At 41.2% G+C, this 16,311-nt stretch overlaps 1 protein-coding gene across 1 annotated transcript in view; it reads left to right on the top strand.

The window, feature by feature from the left end:
- The window catches only part of GADL1 (glutamate decarboxylase like 1), a 126,742-nt gene that overhangs the window by 13,790 nt on the left and 96,641 nt on the right, over positions 1 to 16,311 (top strand). The window contains exons 6-9 of the mRNA XM_036333842.1: positions 830 to 945; positions 6,405 to 6,484; positions 6,607 to 6,661; positions 11,668 to 11,784. Coding sequence (XP_036189735.1) covers positions 830 to 945; positions 6,405 to 6,484; positions 6,607 to 6,661; positions 11,668 to 11,784 — 368 coding nt within the window. The remainder of the gene's footprint in view (positions 1 to 829; positions 946 to 6,404; positions 6,485 to 6,606; positions 6,662 to 11,667; positions 11,785 to 16,311) is intronic.

Below are 16,311 nucleotides of genomic sequence, written 5' to 3'. Positions count from 1 at the left end.
TAATGTGGTAGATGAAGAACAACTCCTTGCAAATTTACAGATCACAAAAAGTGGGATATTAATAATGCTATTTGGGGAGACCCTAGCTTGTGCCTTTCTCCAGAGCAATAATATCCATAATAATAAAAAAGTAATATGCTAATTAGACCGGACATCCTTCCGGACGAAGCCAGGGATGCGAGGTAAGCCCCGGTCCCGGGTGCCAGAGGGAAGCTGGTGCCAGCAGCCGGGGAAGGAAGGCCTACTCTTGCATGAATTTTGTGCATTGGGCCTCTAGTTTTACATAATAATAAATGACATAAATGTTAAACAAATGAGATAGCTACAATTTAGGATTTATATCTAACACAAATGAATTTACCTGTTGTTGGAAGGGCTATCATAAGATTTTTAGGTTTTTAAATCAATTTTACCTGAGAAGATTCCTAAGTCACATTTTATTTATCCTGCAATCCTCTTTTTTTGCTTGTTTGTTTGTTTGGAAGCTGAGGTGGGCATGTATTGTTAGATGACAGACAGAAAGAATATTATTAACGACAGAGAGTTAGATACAGAACTCATAGATTGAAACCTTTAGTTTGGAAAAATTCCGGAATGAGAGAATAGACCAAAACTTCTCACTTTGCTGAGATTGGAAACTGCAGGAATTAGAGACTGGGAAGTGTGTAAGAGTAATGGGGTGGGTGGGGTGGGGTTTAAATGACTTTCCCAGTGATTTGTCATTAGACCAGAGCAGCCACAGCCATTTATACTTTCCACTGAAGTCAGCACTTAGGGAGCTATAACTTTATGCTATAAATATGCCATTGCAATTTTTTTGTTTTTGCAGGTGGCTCAGTGTCCAATATGTATGCCATGAATTTAGCTCGATACAAATATTGTCCTGATATCAAGGAAAAGGGGCTGTCTGGGTTGCCAAGATTAATCCTTTTCACATCTGCAGAGGTAAAAAATGATTTTGGGTATCAGATATAGATTTTCTGAGAATGCATTATTTAACAGGGCTTGTTTGTCTACGGACTCCTTTTATCCTCTCTGTGTAACTAATATGCCTAAGTGTAACATCGTATTTCATTCCAAAAGAAATTCTGATGGGTTTGATATTGGCCACCCAATTTTGTGCATCACCTTTACTTAAAATTTATAGTCTGTAGTATTTTCTTTAGAAAAAGATAACATTTCATTTGAACATGCTATCTCTGTGAATCTCTTCTTTGAGTAGCTCATTTATTAGAAGTTAAATGGTTGATACTATGTCATCTACTCACATTTCTTTTTAAAATTGATTGCTTTGAATGACTAACACAAGGACTTTCCAAGAAGAAAGGGATATATTGAGTAAAATGAATCTCTCTCTCTCTCTTCTCTCTCTCTCTCTCTCTCTCTCTCTCTCTCTCTCACACACACACACACACACACACACACACACACACACACACACCGCTGCATGTTGCTACAATCCCCTATCTCATTTTACTCTCCACTTCAGTAGGGGCTCTGATGGTGGATAGGTACATGGCTTTGAAGTAGGCTGTCTGGGTTCATTTCTTGTCTCTACTACTTACTCTCTGAGTGACCTTGGATGAGGTGATTAACTACTCTGTGGTTTCCAAATTTGCAAAAATGAGCATATCAGTTAGCTCTTGTATCTAAGAAAATTACCCCCAAACTCGGTGGCATAGAAGTATACAGGTTTTTGTTTACAAGTCTTGGGATAGCTGGGCAGTTCAGCTACACTTGCTGGGCTCCCTTACCTGTCTGGGGGTTGGCTGGCCAATGACTGATCTAGGAGCGGTTTAGCTGGAATAACTCCAGGGAGTCCTCTCGGCTTCATTGTCTCTCTCCCTCCAGCAGGCTAGTGCAGGTGTGTTCTCATGGCAGTGGTAGCAGGAACACAACTGCATGGGAGCCCTCTGGGATTCTCGAGTTCTAGGCTCAGAACTGACACCTTGTCATGTCTCCCTCATTTTCTTGGCAAACTAAGTCATGTCTAGGAACCCAGATACAAGAAGTGAGAAAATAGTCTGCCTCTTAAGGATATTTGCTGCAAAGCCTTCTGGGAAAGGGTATAGACACAGGAGCAGTAAACAATTTGGGCCATTAAAGCAACCCAACAGCCACATGAGCTTAATGGTCACCGGTCAGTGGAGTGTTGCAAAGACTGAATGAGTTAATGCATGAAAAGTAGCATTTGGCACATAGAAGATAGAAAAAAATGTTTGCTCTTGTTATTAGTGGGAAGAGAATGATCCAACTCTAATTATGTGGTTAGAATAGATGGCACAGCTTACGTGCCGTCTTATCTGGAAGACACTATTATTTTTCTTTTCTGTTTTTGTGTGATTCCACTGGTGCCTCTGCCCATCCACAGCTGCTTTTTCCCCATGTCCCTGGCAGGAGAGTGTAGCTTCTGTACCTTTTGCAATAACCTTAGGTCTCCTATGCAATACACAAGGCTGGCAGAATCTGAAAATTCCCTGTTATTTCCCACTGGGCTTTCCTGTATCTGTTCTTTTCCTTCAAGAGCAAAAGTGACTTTATTATCACAAAGGACATTGTACAAAGAGGTCCACCATGGAAGGAAACCCTGACAGAGACCCCCACGTTTTCCTCCTGTCCTGGCTGCCCTTTGCTCTGGTTAGTTCAGCGCTAAGTGTGAAGTGGGTATTGGGTGTTGGGAGGCATCACCTAGTTTGCGATTCTTTACTCAGCCACCCCAAGGCCCTTCTTCATGAGACATTGTTTCTATAGCAAGAGAAGAATATTTGGGAATGTGGGCATCTGGGGAAAACACTTGGTTATTTGGGATTATTATGGAGTAGAGTTTTCCTCTTTGGGTTCCAACCCTTGGTATCTCAGTTTGAGGTCCCCTAGTATATCAGGAATCAAAGTCTCGCCTGCATTTGAGTTCCTATTTCCATGCCTATTCTTATACGGCCATTAATCTCACCCAGTCTTAACCAATACCATCACACTGGGGGCTGGGGATTACACACATGAATTTTGATATAACAATGGGAATTCCACAGAGAAATTCCATAACTTCAACCACAGTATAGCCCTGACTATATATTCTCACCCCATCCATCCAGACTCCACCCTGTAGCTTGTTCCTTTCCCTGTTCTGCCAAAGAGACTCAGTTCATAGCATTTGCATTATCCTAATTCATATTTTATGACCACCTTCCCCATTTATTACAACAAATCAATTCATCATTTAGTTAAAAATAAAGAATTAAAGAAGACCTAATTGATCTTAAACCCAACGTTAATCTTTTTGCTATCTTCCCCTATTTTCTTTTGTCTTTTATAAAAAGACCTATTTTTATTGATTTCAGAGAGGAAGGGAGAGGGAGAGAGAGATAAAAACATCAATGATGAGAGAATCATTGATCAGCTGCCTCCGAGCCCGCAACTGGGGCATGTGCCCTTGACCAGAATTGAACCTGGGACCCTTCAGTCCGCTGGCCAACACTCTGTCCACTGAGCCAAACTTGATAAGGGCTTCCTTGTTTTCTTTTGGGTGTTGGCCTATGGCCCGTAGTTATTTTCCCATATTGCTTGTTAGGTGGCCTGACTTTCCCAGTTTTTATGCTGCCCGAGATGACCCAGGGTAATTACTGCATCTCTGCCTTGGCCCATCATATGCAGAATGTATGTACCCACCACTGGAGACCTTTTTGCAAACTTCCAGTTCTGACTACAATACAGCTGTTGGTGGAAACCTGGAAGATCATGACAGAGACCTGTAGACCGTGAGCACATCCAAGGTGGCCTCTCCAGGCTAAATAGAAACCAGAGAGAAGGGGACTTTGGGGGGAAATAACAAAAGTAATAAATGTGTGACTTGATTAGCAGGTAACTATGAATTCCTTGAATTTGTAGAAATCTTAGGTTTGTCATTCAAATCATTTGGGGAGTCAACATAAAGTAGCGCTCATTTGCCACTAAAGAGTGAGGGGAGAAAAGAAACTCCTATTGCTTCCAGGTCAGCTATCAGTTGTGCTAGTTCCTCTCTAGCAGGATGGAGGCAGGGGTGAGGCGAGTGAGACGCTAGGGTGCATGTCACAGGTCGTGCTGCCTTAGATTTTGCACCCGAGGGGCCTCCTTCACTCTCCCTATCCCTGGCCCTGCCTCCTGGTCTTGACCGCGGGTTGGATGTGACTGCAGGTGTTCTCCACAGGCAAGCAGGTGCTCTGAGGATGCCCTGCAGAGCGCAGATCAGTCCGCCTGGCCTCCGGCTCCGCTGCTTTGGGCACTGAACCAGTGTGTGCTCTCCGAGACATACTTTTCTTTCTTCCCTCGAATATAGCATTCACGGCCCTTGCTCTCCCCGCCACCCGGAGCCAGTTTGAGCATCAAACTGGGCAGCACTAGAAGCAGTCCAAGCATCCAGAACACCATCTGGAGGGGGAAACAGTGGTTCATTGAGAAACCCAAGGTCACGGGAAAAGTCCTTGCTGGAACCGGAAAGGAAGATCAGTGCAGTCTGTCTTTCATGGAGGCACTGGCTGTTTTAAGTTTACAGCAGTGAACGCCCGCTGAGATTTTTGCTTCTGCTGTAGAGGAATGAAACCTAGGGGGATTGGGTCTTAGAACAGCCGACTTCTCTCCTGCCAGTGATGGGAGCGGCCACCACTTGTTTCTAAATGCAGCTCTTCCCTCTGAGCTCAGCCTTCTAGGTTTTCCTTTCCTTGAAAGTGCTCAGCATGTCTGAAGCATCGCCCTCTTTCTTTTCTTCCTCTGATGCTTTCAGATGCTCAGACTTCAGTTTTGCAGACCGCGTTTAATCTGTCCCTCTGCATTTGAGATGGACATCAGACTATATTTAGCCCTGAAGTACCCAAAGATAGCTCCGCTGAGGCTATTCTTATTCTGATAACCAGTGTTTTATTTAGCAGATCTATTAGTTGGGGATATTTTGCTATTTCCAAGGGCAAAACAATGTGGTTTTCCTTATTTGGCAGATATCACTATGAAATCAATAGCTGTTTGGTTGCTAGAGCCCGAGTCTTTCATGAGAAATAATTGGCCTTCCCTTTGTCACCTTTGCGATGGTGGGCTGATGTAGCAAGTAGAGAATTAATTACCTTTTCATATAAGTCATGGCTCCTCAATATGTATATGTTTTTGTAACCACCTGAAATGAATGCAACCTACAGGCATTTTGGACAGGTTCTATTTGACATTTGGAAATTAATTATTTAGGGTGGTTTCATTTTTCCTGATGGTGTTACCTCTGCATTTATTTTTAGAGATTTTTTTTTTTAAGAGCTTTCAATAAAACTCCCTTTTCAAAAGAAGAAAATTACCACATTTGAGGGGATATATCAAGATAAGTGTGAAGGCATGACTACTCTTAATGTATTCATACCTACAAATTAAATTACTAAGGTTTTTTGGGTACAATAATGTCTGTTAGCAACTTAATTTTTCTGGCTTGAAAAAGAATTAATTGACCACCTGTCCACATTAATGTATGAAGACTGACATCTCCAATGTTTGAATGCTAATTATCTACGGGCTTCATGTAGTAGGCGGAAAAGGTGCAGTAATCTAAAGCATATTCTACTATCTCCAATAAGAAGTAGATGAGACCTAATTCCAGAGCCATTAGACTCATTCATGTCAGGGCTGCATAAAGTAATCTGTCTATAGATTATTATTAATTTTGTTATGATTTTAGCCACATTCTAGTATGTCTAACTTCAGCCTTACATTGAATATTAAATGAGACTAATGCTTTAGATTATTGCACCTTTTCTGCCTACTACATGAAGCCCATAGAATATTAAACCAGACTGGTCAAGTGTCCAATCAGTATTTATAACCCATTGTTTGCTGTTGAAAATCATGAAACTCTTCTGTGATCTGGGATTATAACTTTTGAGACAGAGTCTTGCTCACTCCTGGAGGGTTTTGAGTTAGCAGTGGACTAGATTCTCTTGCTACTGAGTTTTAGTAGCATCAAGAGAAACTTTCCTCAATGTTATGGAAAACAGCCTCCAGCCACCAAGTGTGTTCCATATGCCAGGCTCTGTGCTGATCCCTTTATATATATTAACCCATTGAATTCTATGACAAAGATGGAGTAGGCATCGACATGCCCATTTTACAGATTTGCAAATTGAGGTTTAGTGAGTGTACATTATTTGTTTAAGCTTTTATAGCTATAACTGGGAAAACTTGTAATTAAACCTGTTTTCTCTGACTCCAATCAAAGTCAGTGTTCTCAACCACTGCAGTTAGGGGCTCAATTAAATTAATACTTTCTTTTTCTTTTATGCAGTAATGTTTTAAAAATTGTGCTCAGCCATATCACTTACACCCATTTAGATAATAAGCAATAGTTTTTTCATGCCACGAATTCATGTCTCTTTCTTCCCTTTTCCCCTTTAATTCAGTGTCATTACTCCATGAAGAAGGCAGCCTCCTTTCTTGGGATTGGTACAGAGAATATCTGCTTTGTGGAAACAGATGGAAGGTAATGGGGACAGGATCCGGGAACCTGGTGGGTGGAGGGGGAAATTCCTACTTTTAAAAAAGCAGTACCAGTATGTGTTCACTGCTAAACATAACTGGACGTCTCAAATCTGTGTCTCTTAGAGGTAAAATGATACCTGAGGAACTGGAGAAGCAAATCAGGCAAGCCAGAAAACAGGTGAGAGGGGAGAAAGAAAAAAAGGGAAAGAAAATGTATGCATGTATCTGGGTGTGGGGGTGAGATTGCCAGGGGGGAATGCAAGCAGTCACACCCATTTCTGAGGGCGGGGTGGGGGGGGAGGCAGAGGAGAGAGCATGGGAGAATTAAAATGCAGTGACTTATTTCCAGGTGCTCTATTTCCAGGTGCTTGGTTCGTGTTCTGTGCAGTTTCTTGGATGTTCTCATCCCAGGTGGCCAGCACCTATTAAAACACTGACATCACCATATTCAGGATTCTTGACTAGAATTATCCTTAAAAGGTGGACCCCGCCCTGGCTGATGAAGCTATGTGATTAGAGCATTGGCCTGAAGGGTCACAGGTTCGATTCCTGGTCAAGAGAATGTACCTGGATTGCAGATTCAATCCCTGGCCCCAGATGGTGAGGGAGGCAGTCAATGGATATCTCTCTCTCACATCAATCAATCTCTCTCTCCCTCTCCCTGTCCCTCTCCCTGTCCCTGTCCCTCTCCCTGTCCCTCTCCCTGTCCCTCTCCCTCTCCCTCTCTCTCTCCCTCCCTCATTTCCTCCCTCTTTTTCCCTCCCTCCCTTCTACTCCCTTTAAAAATCAATTAGAAAACATCCTCTGGGTAAAGATTACCATAAAAAAATAGTGAACTCAGCCTCTCCAGCAGGGCCCCCACAACCACTCTCCTACAAAACTCCTGACTCTGAGAATTCTGCAGCCCAAACCAATGGTCTCTGTTGCATTCAAAATGACTCCTGACATCCTGATCAACCTATCCTCCCAGATTGCTTCTACCCAAAGTCCATTCACAACCACCATCCTGTACTGAGTCTGGGTCTGATATTTCAGCTCTGGAAGAATGTTCTCTCTCAGCTGCCAGGATGTATTAAAGCTGACATGTCTGTCACTGGGGAAAGCAAGGCATGACCATGCTCACCTGTGATACCCTAGCGAGGGCTGGCCTTGACACCTGCTTTTGAGGTATGTTGCCTTCTTGGTGCCAGCCCTCTTGCTTCTTGGACCTGCTGGCTTAGGCGCACCTACTTCTTCACTGCTTCCCTCCCGATCCCAGCAGAGTCCTCATTGCAAAAGGGGCTTCAGACTATTCTCCTGTAACTTTCCAGCAGGTAGCAACAAAGTCAGGTGTGGCTGCTGAATAATGAAAAGCCCAGCTTCTGACCTGGGATGTATCTCTCCCTCATAGGATTGCACACTCTAAAAAAAAAAATGCGTTCTCTTATTTTTAATTTTTAAAATTTTGATATTATATTTCTGTTATTTTACTCTTTATAGTTTAATTTTTTTAATAAAAATCACCTTATCCAGAGCATGCTAGGTTATTATATTTGGTTTAAAATACTGTACTTAAAATTTTTGCCTTTTTTGCATATGTATTTGCTTAGATCTACATTTGTCTTTATTTTTTAAAACATTCCAATGGCGGGTAGACTTGAAGTTGTTTGGTGGTAGAGATGATCAGATTTCGTTGCCTCTTGGTAAAATTCTAGATTACCACCACCTTGTTCACCTGTGAACTATAGCCATGAAAGCTTGTTCTCAAGTAGGTACGTGCAGGAGGCAGCCAATCAATGATTCTCTCTCATCATTGATGTTTCTATCTCTCGCTCCCTCTCCCTTCCTCTCTGAAATCAATAAAAACAACAGTAATACCATTTCAAGGAATAATTTCTTAATATCATCAAATATCCACTCTATATTTAAATTTCTCCCATTCCTTTTTTAAAATAGTTGGTTTGTTTCAATAAGGATTCATAACAGGCCTATATGTTGCATTTGATTGATTCATCATATAAATCTCTTCTAGGCTATAGCTCCCCCTCCTCCTTTTTTTTTTTTTTTTTTTTTTTTTACTCTTACAATTGATCTGTTGAAGAAACCACATCCATTAGTGTGGTAGTTTTCCACATTATGAATTATGTAGACTGCATCACACATTTGAGACTCAAGTGCTCCCCTCCTCTGCACCACCCATCTGTTCTCTATATTTCTTGTAATTTGACAGTTAGATCTTGAGACTCGGTGAGATTCAGATTGGAAATGTTGGCGGGATTATTTGTGGGTAAATTTTGTCCTTCCATGAGGAGGCATCTCTTGTCTCTTTCTGTGGTAACATTGATTGGTGGGTTCCGGTATTGTCAGCCCACCTGTTAGAGAGCTCTGCATCCTCCTCTCGCCTCATGGATTTCCTGCCATTGACGACCCTTGTCTAGACCCATTGTTTCAGTAGCTGATGTTCTAATTTATTTTCTTGTTCCTCCTCCATTTATTGGCAGGCATACTACTGTAAGGAAAAATGTTCCCTCATCCCTATCTGGTTTCCCTAAGGAAACAGTTTTCACAGACACGGCAGGATCCACGTTTTCTTCTTTCCCCTGATTTACTAATTTTCAGAAGAGCGAGTTAGTTGCCTAGCATCCCCTAAAGATAGTCAAATCATTAAGTATCATTAGGAACTCATTTTCTAGTATATTCGATGGGTTTTATCCCACTGCAATCATTATTATCTTCACCGCATAAATGTTGCTTTGCTTTAACAATTAAAATGCATGAAACTGCCCTTGTCTTAAGGTGAGAACCTGAAAAGAGAAGTTTCTCAAAAGTAAAAATTGCTTTAGGCACATTTTAAAGTAGGGCAATGGGGTGAGAGTCAGTATGTCTCCTCTGCTTTCTTTCAAGTCAGCTAAAATGGGGGCCGGGACCCACCAAGGACAAACCTCACATCCGTTCTGAGATAATAATACCCGATGACTAGGTTATTTTTTCTCAATAGCTTCAGACCTAGTTGCTCTGTTTTAAGCGTTTAACTTGGATTGTTTCAGATGTAGGAAATTGTGCATCCACTTTTTTTTTTTCTGTTGGGCTTCAATTCCCTGGCCAGCCACAATCCATTACAAATCTGTTGAGCAGTGACCTTTGCTGGATGCTGAAAACCACAGAGGCGTCCGAGGCTCTGAAGTGCTTATGCAGAGATAAAACTAGTGTAACCACTGAATATTTGGGAGTATTTTTGCATATGACTTTTGAAATGACAAAATTTCTTAGGGAAAACAGGATATTGTCAGCACACCATCAATTCTGTTTCCACTGAATTTTCTTATTAATCGCATGAGATGTGTGAAAGGAAAAATCTGGAAGGTTAAATCCAGATGGCAAAAGTTTAATTTCAGGGACTGATATTTATAGCTAGATTATTAAAAAGGTGAGAAAAAGTCATTAATACGCTATGATAGCTTGCATAGGTGTTTTCTCACCACTGTCAGGATGTCATATAGTTTATGAGGCAAAGCTCAACCATTAAAGACAACGTAAATGGCTTTAGTAAATTACTTTTTCTATTGCTTTTGATGATTGATATAAACCTGGTCCCATTTCCTTTAGTTCTCTGCCCTGATAAAGGTATGATCTGTTGGTACATGAGTGAAGGGAAGAATTCTCAAAGCCCATGGTCCCCAGGGACTCTGTCACCTCCTGGTCTCACTCTGAGAAGTTTGGGTGGATGGACTAGGTCCGTGGTCAGCAAACTGCGGCTCGTGAGCCTCATGAGGCTCTTTGGCCCCTTGAGTGCGGCTCTTCCTAAGCCTTGGGAGTACCCTAATTAAGTTAATAACAATGTACCTACCTATATAGTTTAAGTTTAAAAAATTTGGCTCTCAAAAGAAATTTCAATCGTTGTACTGTTGATATTTGGCTCTGTTGACTAATGAGTTTGCCGACCACTGGACTAGGTTATAAGTATCACAACCTTCTGCCTAAATGGCAAATGGATTCATTGTGTACCGTTACTTTGAGATGTGGACTAAGTGCCCTTGCTCTGCCCTCCTTTCCATTAAGAAATGATATCTCTGTCAATGGTCAGCTAGATTGGAGTGAGTCTGGTTAGAACCCACAACAATAAAATGGGATGTAAACTTATTTTGTAAGAACCACCTGCACTTGAAAATAAAACTAAGGAAAAAATGATTCCATCCTAAACGGAGGTAAGAATGAACTTAATGGGCAATAAATGTTCTTGTCACTTACTCCTCAGGTGCTAGAATAGTAGGCTTCTCCTTACACTCCCCTTCTCCCCCCCCACCCCCCCCCATCCCCACCTACCTCTGTCTGAAAGTTTTTCCTCTAAGGCACTTCCACAGCAGTAACATTTCTCTGCTGACATGCTGGGATGATCCATGAAAAACAAACTCACAGACTGTCTATCCTCTACCTAATTGCCATGAACTCCCTTACAGGGCCAAGGTGCTGGTTTGGTTGGCTGGGATTACCACTCATCTCTACATGTGTCCCACATCCTCCCTTTCTCTCCATTTCCTTCGGGCACCTGTTCACTCCTCAAGATACAGCCATCAGCTAGATGAGGAGGAATAATCACCGTAGAAGCTATGCAGCTTCTCTCTTCTAGCACATTCTACCACACTTCTCTGTTGCAGCACCTGTTTTGGAGAGTGGATCCCAGTGAGGTTACCTTGCCGAGTTTGTACCTGAGCACACACTCTGTTTTGTAACTGCTCATACGCAAGCCCACAGGCCTGCGTGCTCTGTCCCTGGAGCTGACTGTTTGTCTTCCAAACAGCCCTTTTTATTTTGGAGAAGGGTAACAGCATTGGCATTCTGGAGGCCCAATGAATCTCCCCGAGGAGTTAGGAATCCTACATAATGCCAGTTTGCCAATGGGGATGAGGTTATTTACTTTCTATCTAGGAAAGCAACGAACAGAAAAGGCTATAGAAAGAAAATGAAACTAAAAATATTGAGTTGGGACAAAGGACTACTATTGTAGCCTTTTCTTTTATCTTAATCTATTTATAATACAAAACTATTGTATAGTGAAAAAGCTTAGAAACAGTCACTGAAGCAGTGATCATCTCCAAGAACTAAATACATTTCTGGATATGTTAGAACCTTTATAATGTACCAACCTATTACAGGGTAAACTTAGAGGTGATGGTGACAGTTCTCACGCATGGGTCCTTTTCACAGGGAGCAGCACCGTTTCTTGTCTGTGCCACCTCGGGTACAACGGTGTTGGGCGCGTTTGATCCGCTGGATGAAATAGCTGATGTCTGCGAGAGGCATGGCCTCTGGCTTCACGTGGATGTAAGTTCATCTGTATGTACACATCTGCTTAGCTTTCTAGTCTTTTTGCAGCTTTGGTGGGAAATCTTTCATTTTCTCAGAAACTAGATGTGAGGTCCCCAGCTTTTATTTACATTTCGAATTGGAGGAAATAGATATGTCTTTTTTTCTAAGGTATAAAGAAGGGTAGGCTAAGACTTGATGTGAATTTTGTTTCCGTTTTCTGGATCCCATTTTATTCCCGCTTTCCCCATGAACCCTTTTCTCTGGTCCTTTGAATCTACTGTCATTGAGCAGCATGGTGAAGGGACACATTCTGGCCTATCTAGTCAGGAGACTTTGGATTTGAATTGGCCTCCTTTGTCACTGTGACCTCAGCCCTCTGGGCTTTGGCGTCTTCATTTGTAAAGAGGGAAATGGCTGGTGTAGTCTGTAAAGCATCTTCTAGCCTTAAAATTATATGATACCAATCAGCCAATAAAGGTAACAAGCTTCCCTATGTAATTTCATGCTCTAATTAAAGCAGGTTTTATCTAGATCTGCTATAGATAATTATTTGAGAGGGACTGGGATACTTTACATTTTTCATAACTTTTACACTGAAAGGATTGGCCTTTTTTTTCTAATTAAGTTTGTAAGTCTTGGAGTTATAATAATTTCTTCCTTAATTAAAGGTCATTCTTAAAATTATATTTATCTAAAGTTAAAAGGTTGAATTCAGGCAGTTATAAATGCTTGTTGAGCGTTTTCTTTGTGTGTGTGTGTGTGTGTGTGTGTGTGTGTGTGTGTGTGTGAAATCAGGAGTTGAACATATTGATGAAACTTTAGGGAGCCTTCCTCTGGTAAGTGAGTGGCTCATAGCCTCTTTATCAGAAAAAAAGAAAGCATAATATTTTTGACTTGCTGAAAGGAAGGTAGCTGAGCATTGGGAGGCTGTCCCTACACAGAATTTTATAGTTTGGATGGTTTTATGCCTTCAAAGTAAAGCATCTATGATATGATGGGGAGAGATTTTTCAGCAACTCAAGGCTTTAATTAGATGCATGCTAATGTACGGTAAAAGCAGCAGTGACATAAACCCACTAGAGTTACAGGCTCTATTAGTATGTCAATGGCAATATTTCAGGTAGGTTATTTGTGACTTCTTTAAGTGGAATTGTAATACTTGTATCTGTTTACATTTCAACTTCTATCCTATTGATTTTTATAGACTTAGAAGCATAATAATACATTATGTCCTAAAAGATAATATGGAAGTAAGTACTTCTGTAACTGTGGAAATGAGGGGGGAAATACATTAGCATGTATACTTGAAAATTCTACTCTCATAAAAAAACATCAAATATGGATTGTGTAGTTTATATAAAACAGTAACTACAGCAGTGTCTAAATTGGAAATGATATTAAGAGACTTATGGGGCTTAGAGAGAACTGTGATTTACAAGTATGAATAAAAACCTCACCAGGTTTTCTAAAAATGAAAGGTTGAATTTTGGAAGGAAACACTTCCTAAAAGGAAATATGTAAGCCACGCAAATTATTATGTTTGCATGTAATGAATGCCTGTAGCATTAGAGTAAATTTGACAGCAGTTTGTCTGGCCTATTATAGAAATTAGCTCCAACATAGAGGCAGTGATCCCCCATTCTTTAGTATTGCAGACATTGAATCTGTTGCTATTCTACCTTTTTATACCACGCAGAGTTTATTCATTTTAAAGATAAAAAGTTACCAAAGTTGCCTTAATTACATTTACCTGTCGGAAATTTTCTAAAGAGTGTTTTAAAGATACTTTAAATTATTAAAAACTGGTATTTACTTTCTTTTTTTAAAAAAATGAAATTCTGATTTCTTATTCTTTTGGGTTTTGCAAAACAACAACAACAACAAACAAACAAAAAGAGTTGCCCTGCATATATACTAAAATTTATTAATTCTGAGAAATATTTTTTTTTACATTTTTCACATGTCTGGAATTGGTATGTTGATACCATTCTTTTCTTTATCAGTGGTAACCAAAAATGATGAGTCTCACATTTGATAGTGTCTTAAATTTGGTTAATTACAATACATTTTTAAACAACTGAATAATAAAAACCTAGTCTTGTTGACATTTTTTGCCTCCAGTTCTATTCATCTTCCGTGACAGCAAATTATTCTCCTAGCCTCTGCCTGTGGGTGGGAGGCCAGGATGTCAGGGCTGGCCCAGCTCTTCTCCGAAACAGAGGCTGTGGCTGCTGCAAAGCCTCACACTCCCAGCAAAGCTTCCTGCATCTCCCACCCACTCTTCATTCCAAGTCCCAGCAGGGTAGTAAACATTATATTTCACATCATGGGCTTTACATGCTGCTGTGTCTCAATTCTACCCCTGCCTCCACCCACCTTCCTTTTAGGATTGGGCCTACTTATGACCTAAGTAATTAAAGAAAATATGCAAGTAAAATGCTAACTGTGGTGCCTAACATATAGTAATAGCTCAATAAATGATAGTCCTTATTGAGATGGAAAACCAAGCTCCTTCATTCTGTAGGCGATTTGTTTGTTGTTTTTGCAAGTTTTGGAGTTAGGATTTAGAACATTGCACAAACAGAAGTAGGCATAACACTAGCGGTGTTGTTTTTCTCCTTCCAGCTTTTTTTGAGGAATACGTTTGTGGATGAGTTGTTCCTTACCCGCCTGACCACTCTGTAAACCAGTGTACCACACCTTGAAAGAATGCATGTGACTTGAAAACTTTAATCCAGCTCACTAGGATTGGGAGAATATTGTTTACTTTTGGGGGAAGGAGAGGAGACAGAAGGTAGTGTAGGAGACACAAAGGAGTGCATCCTAGGTGAGGCAGGTGGAAAGAATAAGAGCGTAAATGGGTGTGTCTGAGTCTTACTCTTAATCCTTCTCATAACTGTCACTGGTAGGTTCTCAGTGAAGTTGGGGATAAAAGGATTGAGAAAAAAAGTAGGCAACTCGGTGTTCAGGGTGTGTAATGGAAGTGAGAGAACGTAATAGGTGAGTCATCTTAAGGTTTGTGAAAGTAAAGATCTCAAAATCTGAATTGGGGATCCTCAGTTAGTAGGCCAGGATACAGTTTTCTTAGATGCTGAAGGCAGTTGTCTCTGTATCTCAGCCTTAGTCAGACATGGTCCCTCAGGAAAGCCCGTGGGGAAGAGTGCAGCAAGAGGGGCTTGACTGACAACCCGAAGACAGAAGTCATCGGTACTGTAACTGGGAATCTTTGGGATTTGCATGCATACCACCCCCTGTTCACAGACCTTTGGGAACCCTGTGGGCGTATTGGAGACACTAGTCCAGTGGTCGGCAAACTTTGGCCCCTTGAGTGTGGCTCTTCCACAAAATACCATGTGCGGGCACTCACGTACAGTGCGATCGAAACTTCGTGGCCACACTCAAGGTGCCAAAGAGCCGCATGTGGCTCGCGAGCCGCAGTTTGCCGACCACTGTCCTAGTCCATGCAAACAGGGATGGAATTAAGGTGACACAAATAAGGTTCCTAGGACTCAAGATAAGAAGGGATTCACTCTTAGGGCCATGTAAGAGCCCAACGCTGAGAGTGTGTGCCTTCTTAAATTGTGCACTTTAGGTGACACAGTCACTGTATTCCAGCCCTAAATGAGAGAGCTGTTCATAGGTGCAATTTAAAGCCATGCCTTATTGTCCACCAACGTGCTCAGCTTTTGCGATAGTCTGAGGATCATGGAGATGTCTCATTTCTGTCACCTTCCACATCTGTGGTACACAAAACCCTGCCCCTCTTTCCACATGATACTGGGTATGCATCATCTTTTTAAATTCTATAGCCTAAAATAGGGTAGTCTACATCCTAGGCAGTTCCTAAACTCGCCTCCTGCCTATAATACTTCCATCACCCTCAATTATCCATGCTGCACTCTACCATTTGGCAAACTGGTCACCTTCCCTGGTTATGATGCTATTGTGAAGAGAGGATGAGCTCTGGCTCCCAGATCTGGTTTTTATTACCTGTGAGACCTTGGGCAGTCTACCTACCACCTCTGAACCTTAGTTTTTTTCTATGAAAATTTGAAGTGATAATAATTCCATTCTCAGTGCAATGTTGTGCAGTGAAATAGCCTTGGAGAGCATTCGACATAGCCCAAGACAATCTCCTCATGTTTCCTCACTGCAATCGCCCTTCACTGCCCTACACATTAAACTGAGAAGTTTGCTCAATTTCAGGAACCAAACTGACTTTCTTATTCCTCACATTGATGCTTCCTCCCTCCTTTCTAGACTTATTGACTATGGGATTTTCTTTCCTCTCCTTATTCTTAGTTCCCTGCTCCTTTGCTCATATTTACCTTTGCAATGAATAACTTCCTTAAATCCCAGGTTTTTCCTTTCTCTCACATTTTTGACTCGTAAATATACCTGAAAGCTATTTGGCTGAAAAGATCTAATTTTTCAATCATAGGATCTATTTCCTCCTAGCTGAAGGTAGTTGGCTATGAATTCCTATATTCCCTTCTACCCACCTTGTTAAGCACGTGCCACGTTTATTAGATAGAATGCCAG

This window comes from Myotis myotis, unplaced genomic scaffold (assembly GCF_014108235.1).
Source record: "Myotis myotis isolate mMyoMyo1 unplaced genomic scaffold, mMyoMyo1.p scaffold_m19_p_13, whole genome shotgun sequence".
Lineage (NCBI taxonomy): Eukaryota > Metazoa > Chordata > Mammalia > Chiroptera > Vespertilionidae > Myotis > Myotis myotis.
The sequence above is the reverse complement of the archived record's forward strand: the minus strand, read 5'-3'. Positions and strand labels throughout refer to the sequence as shown.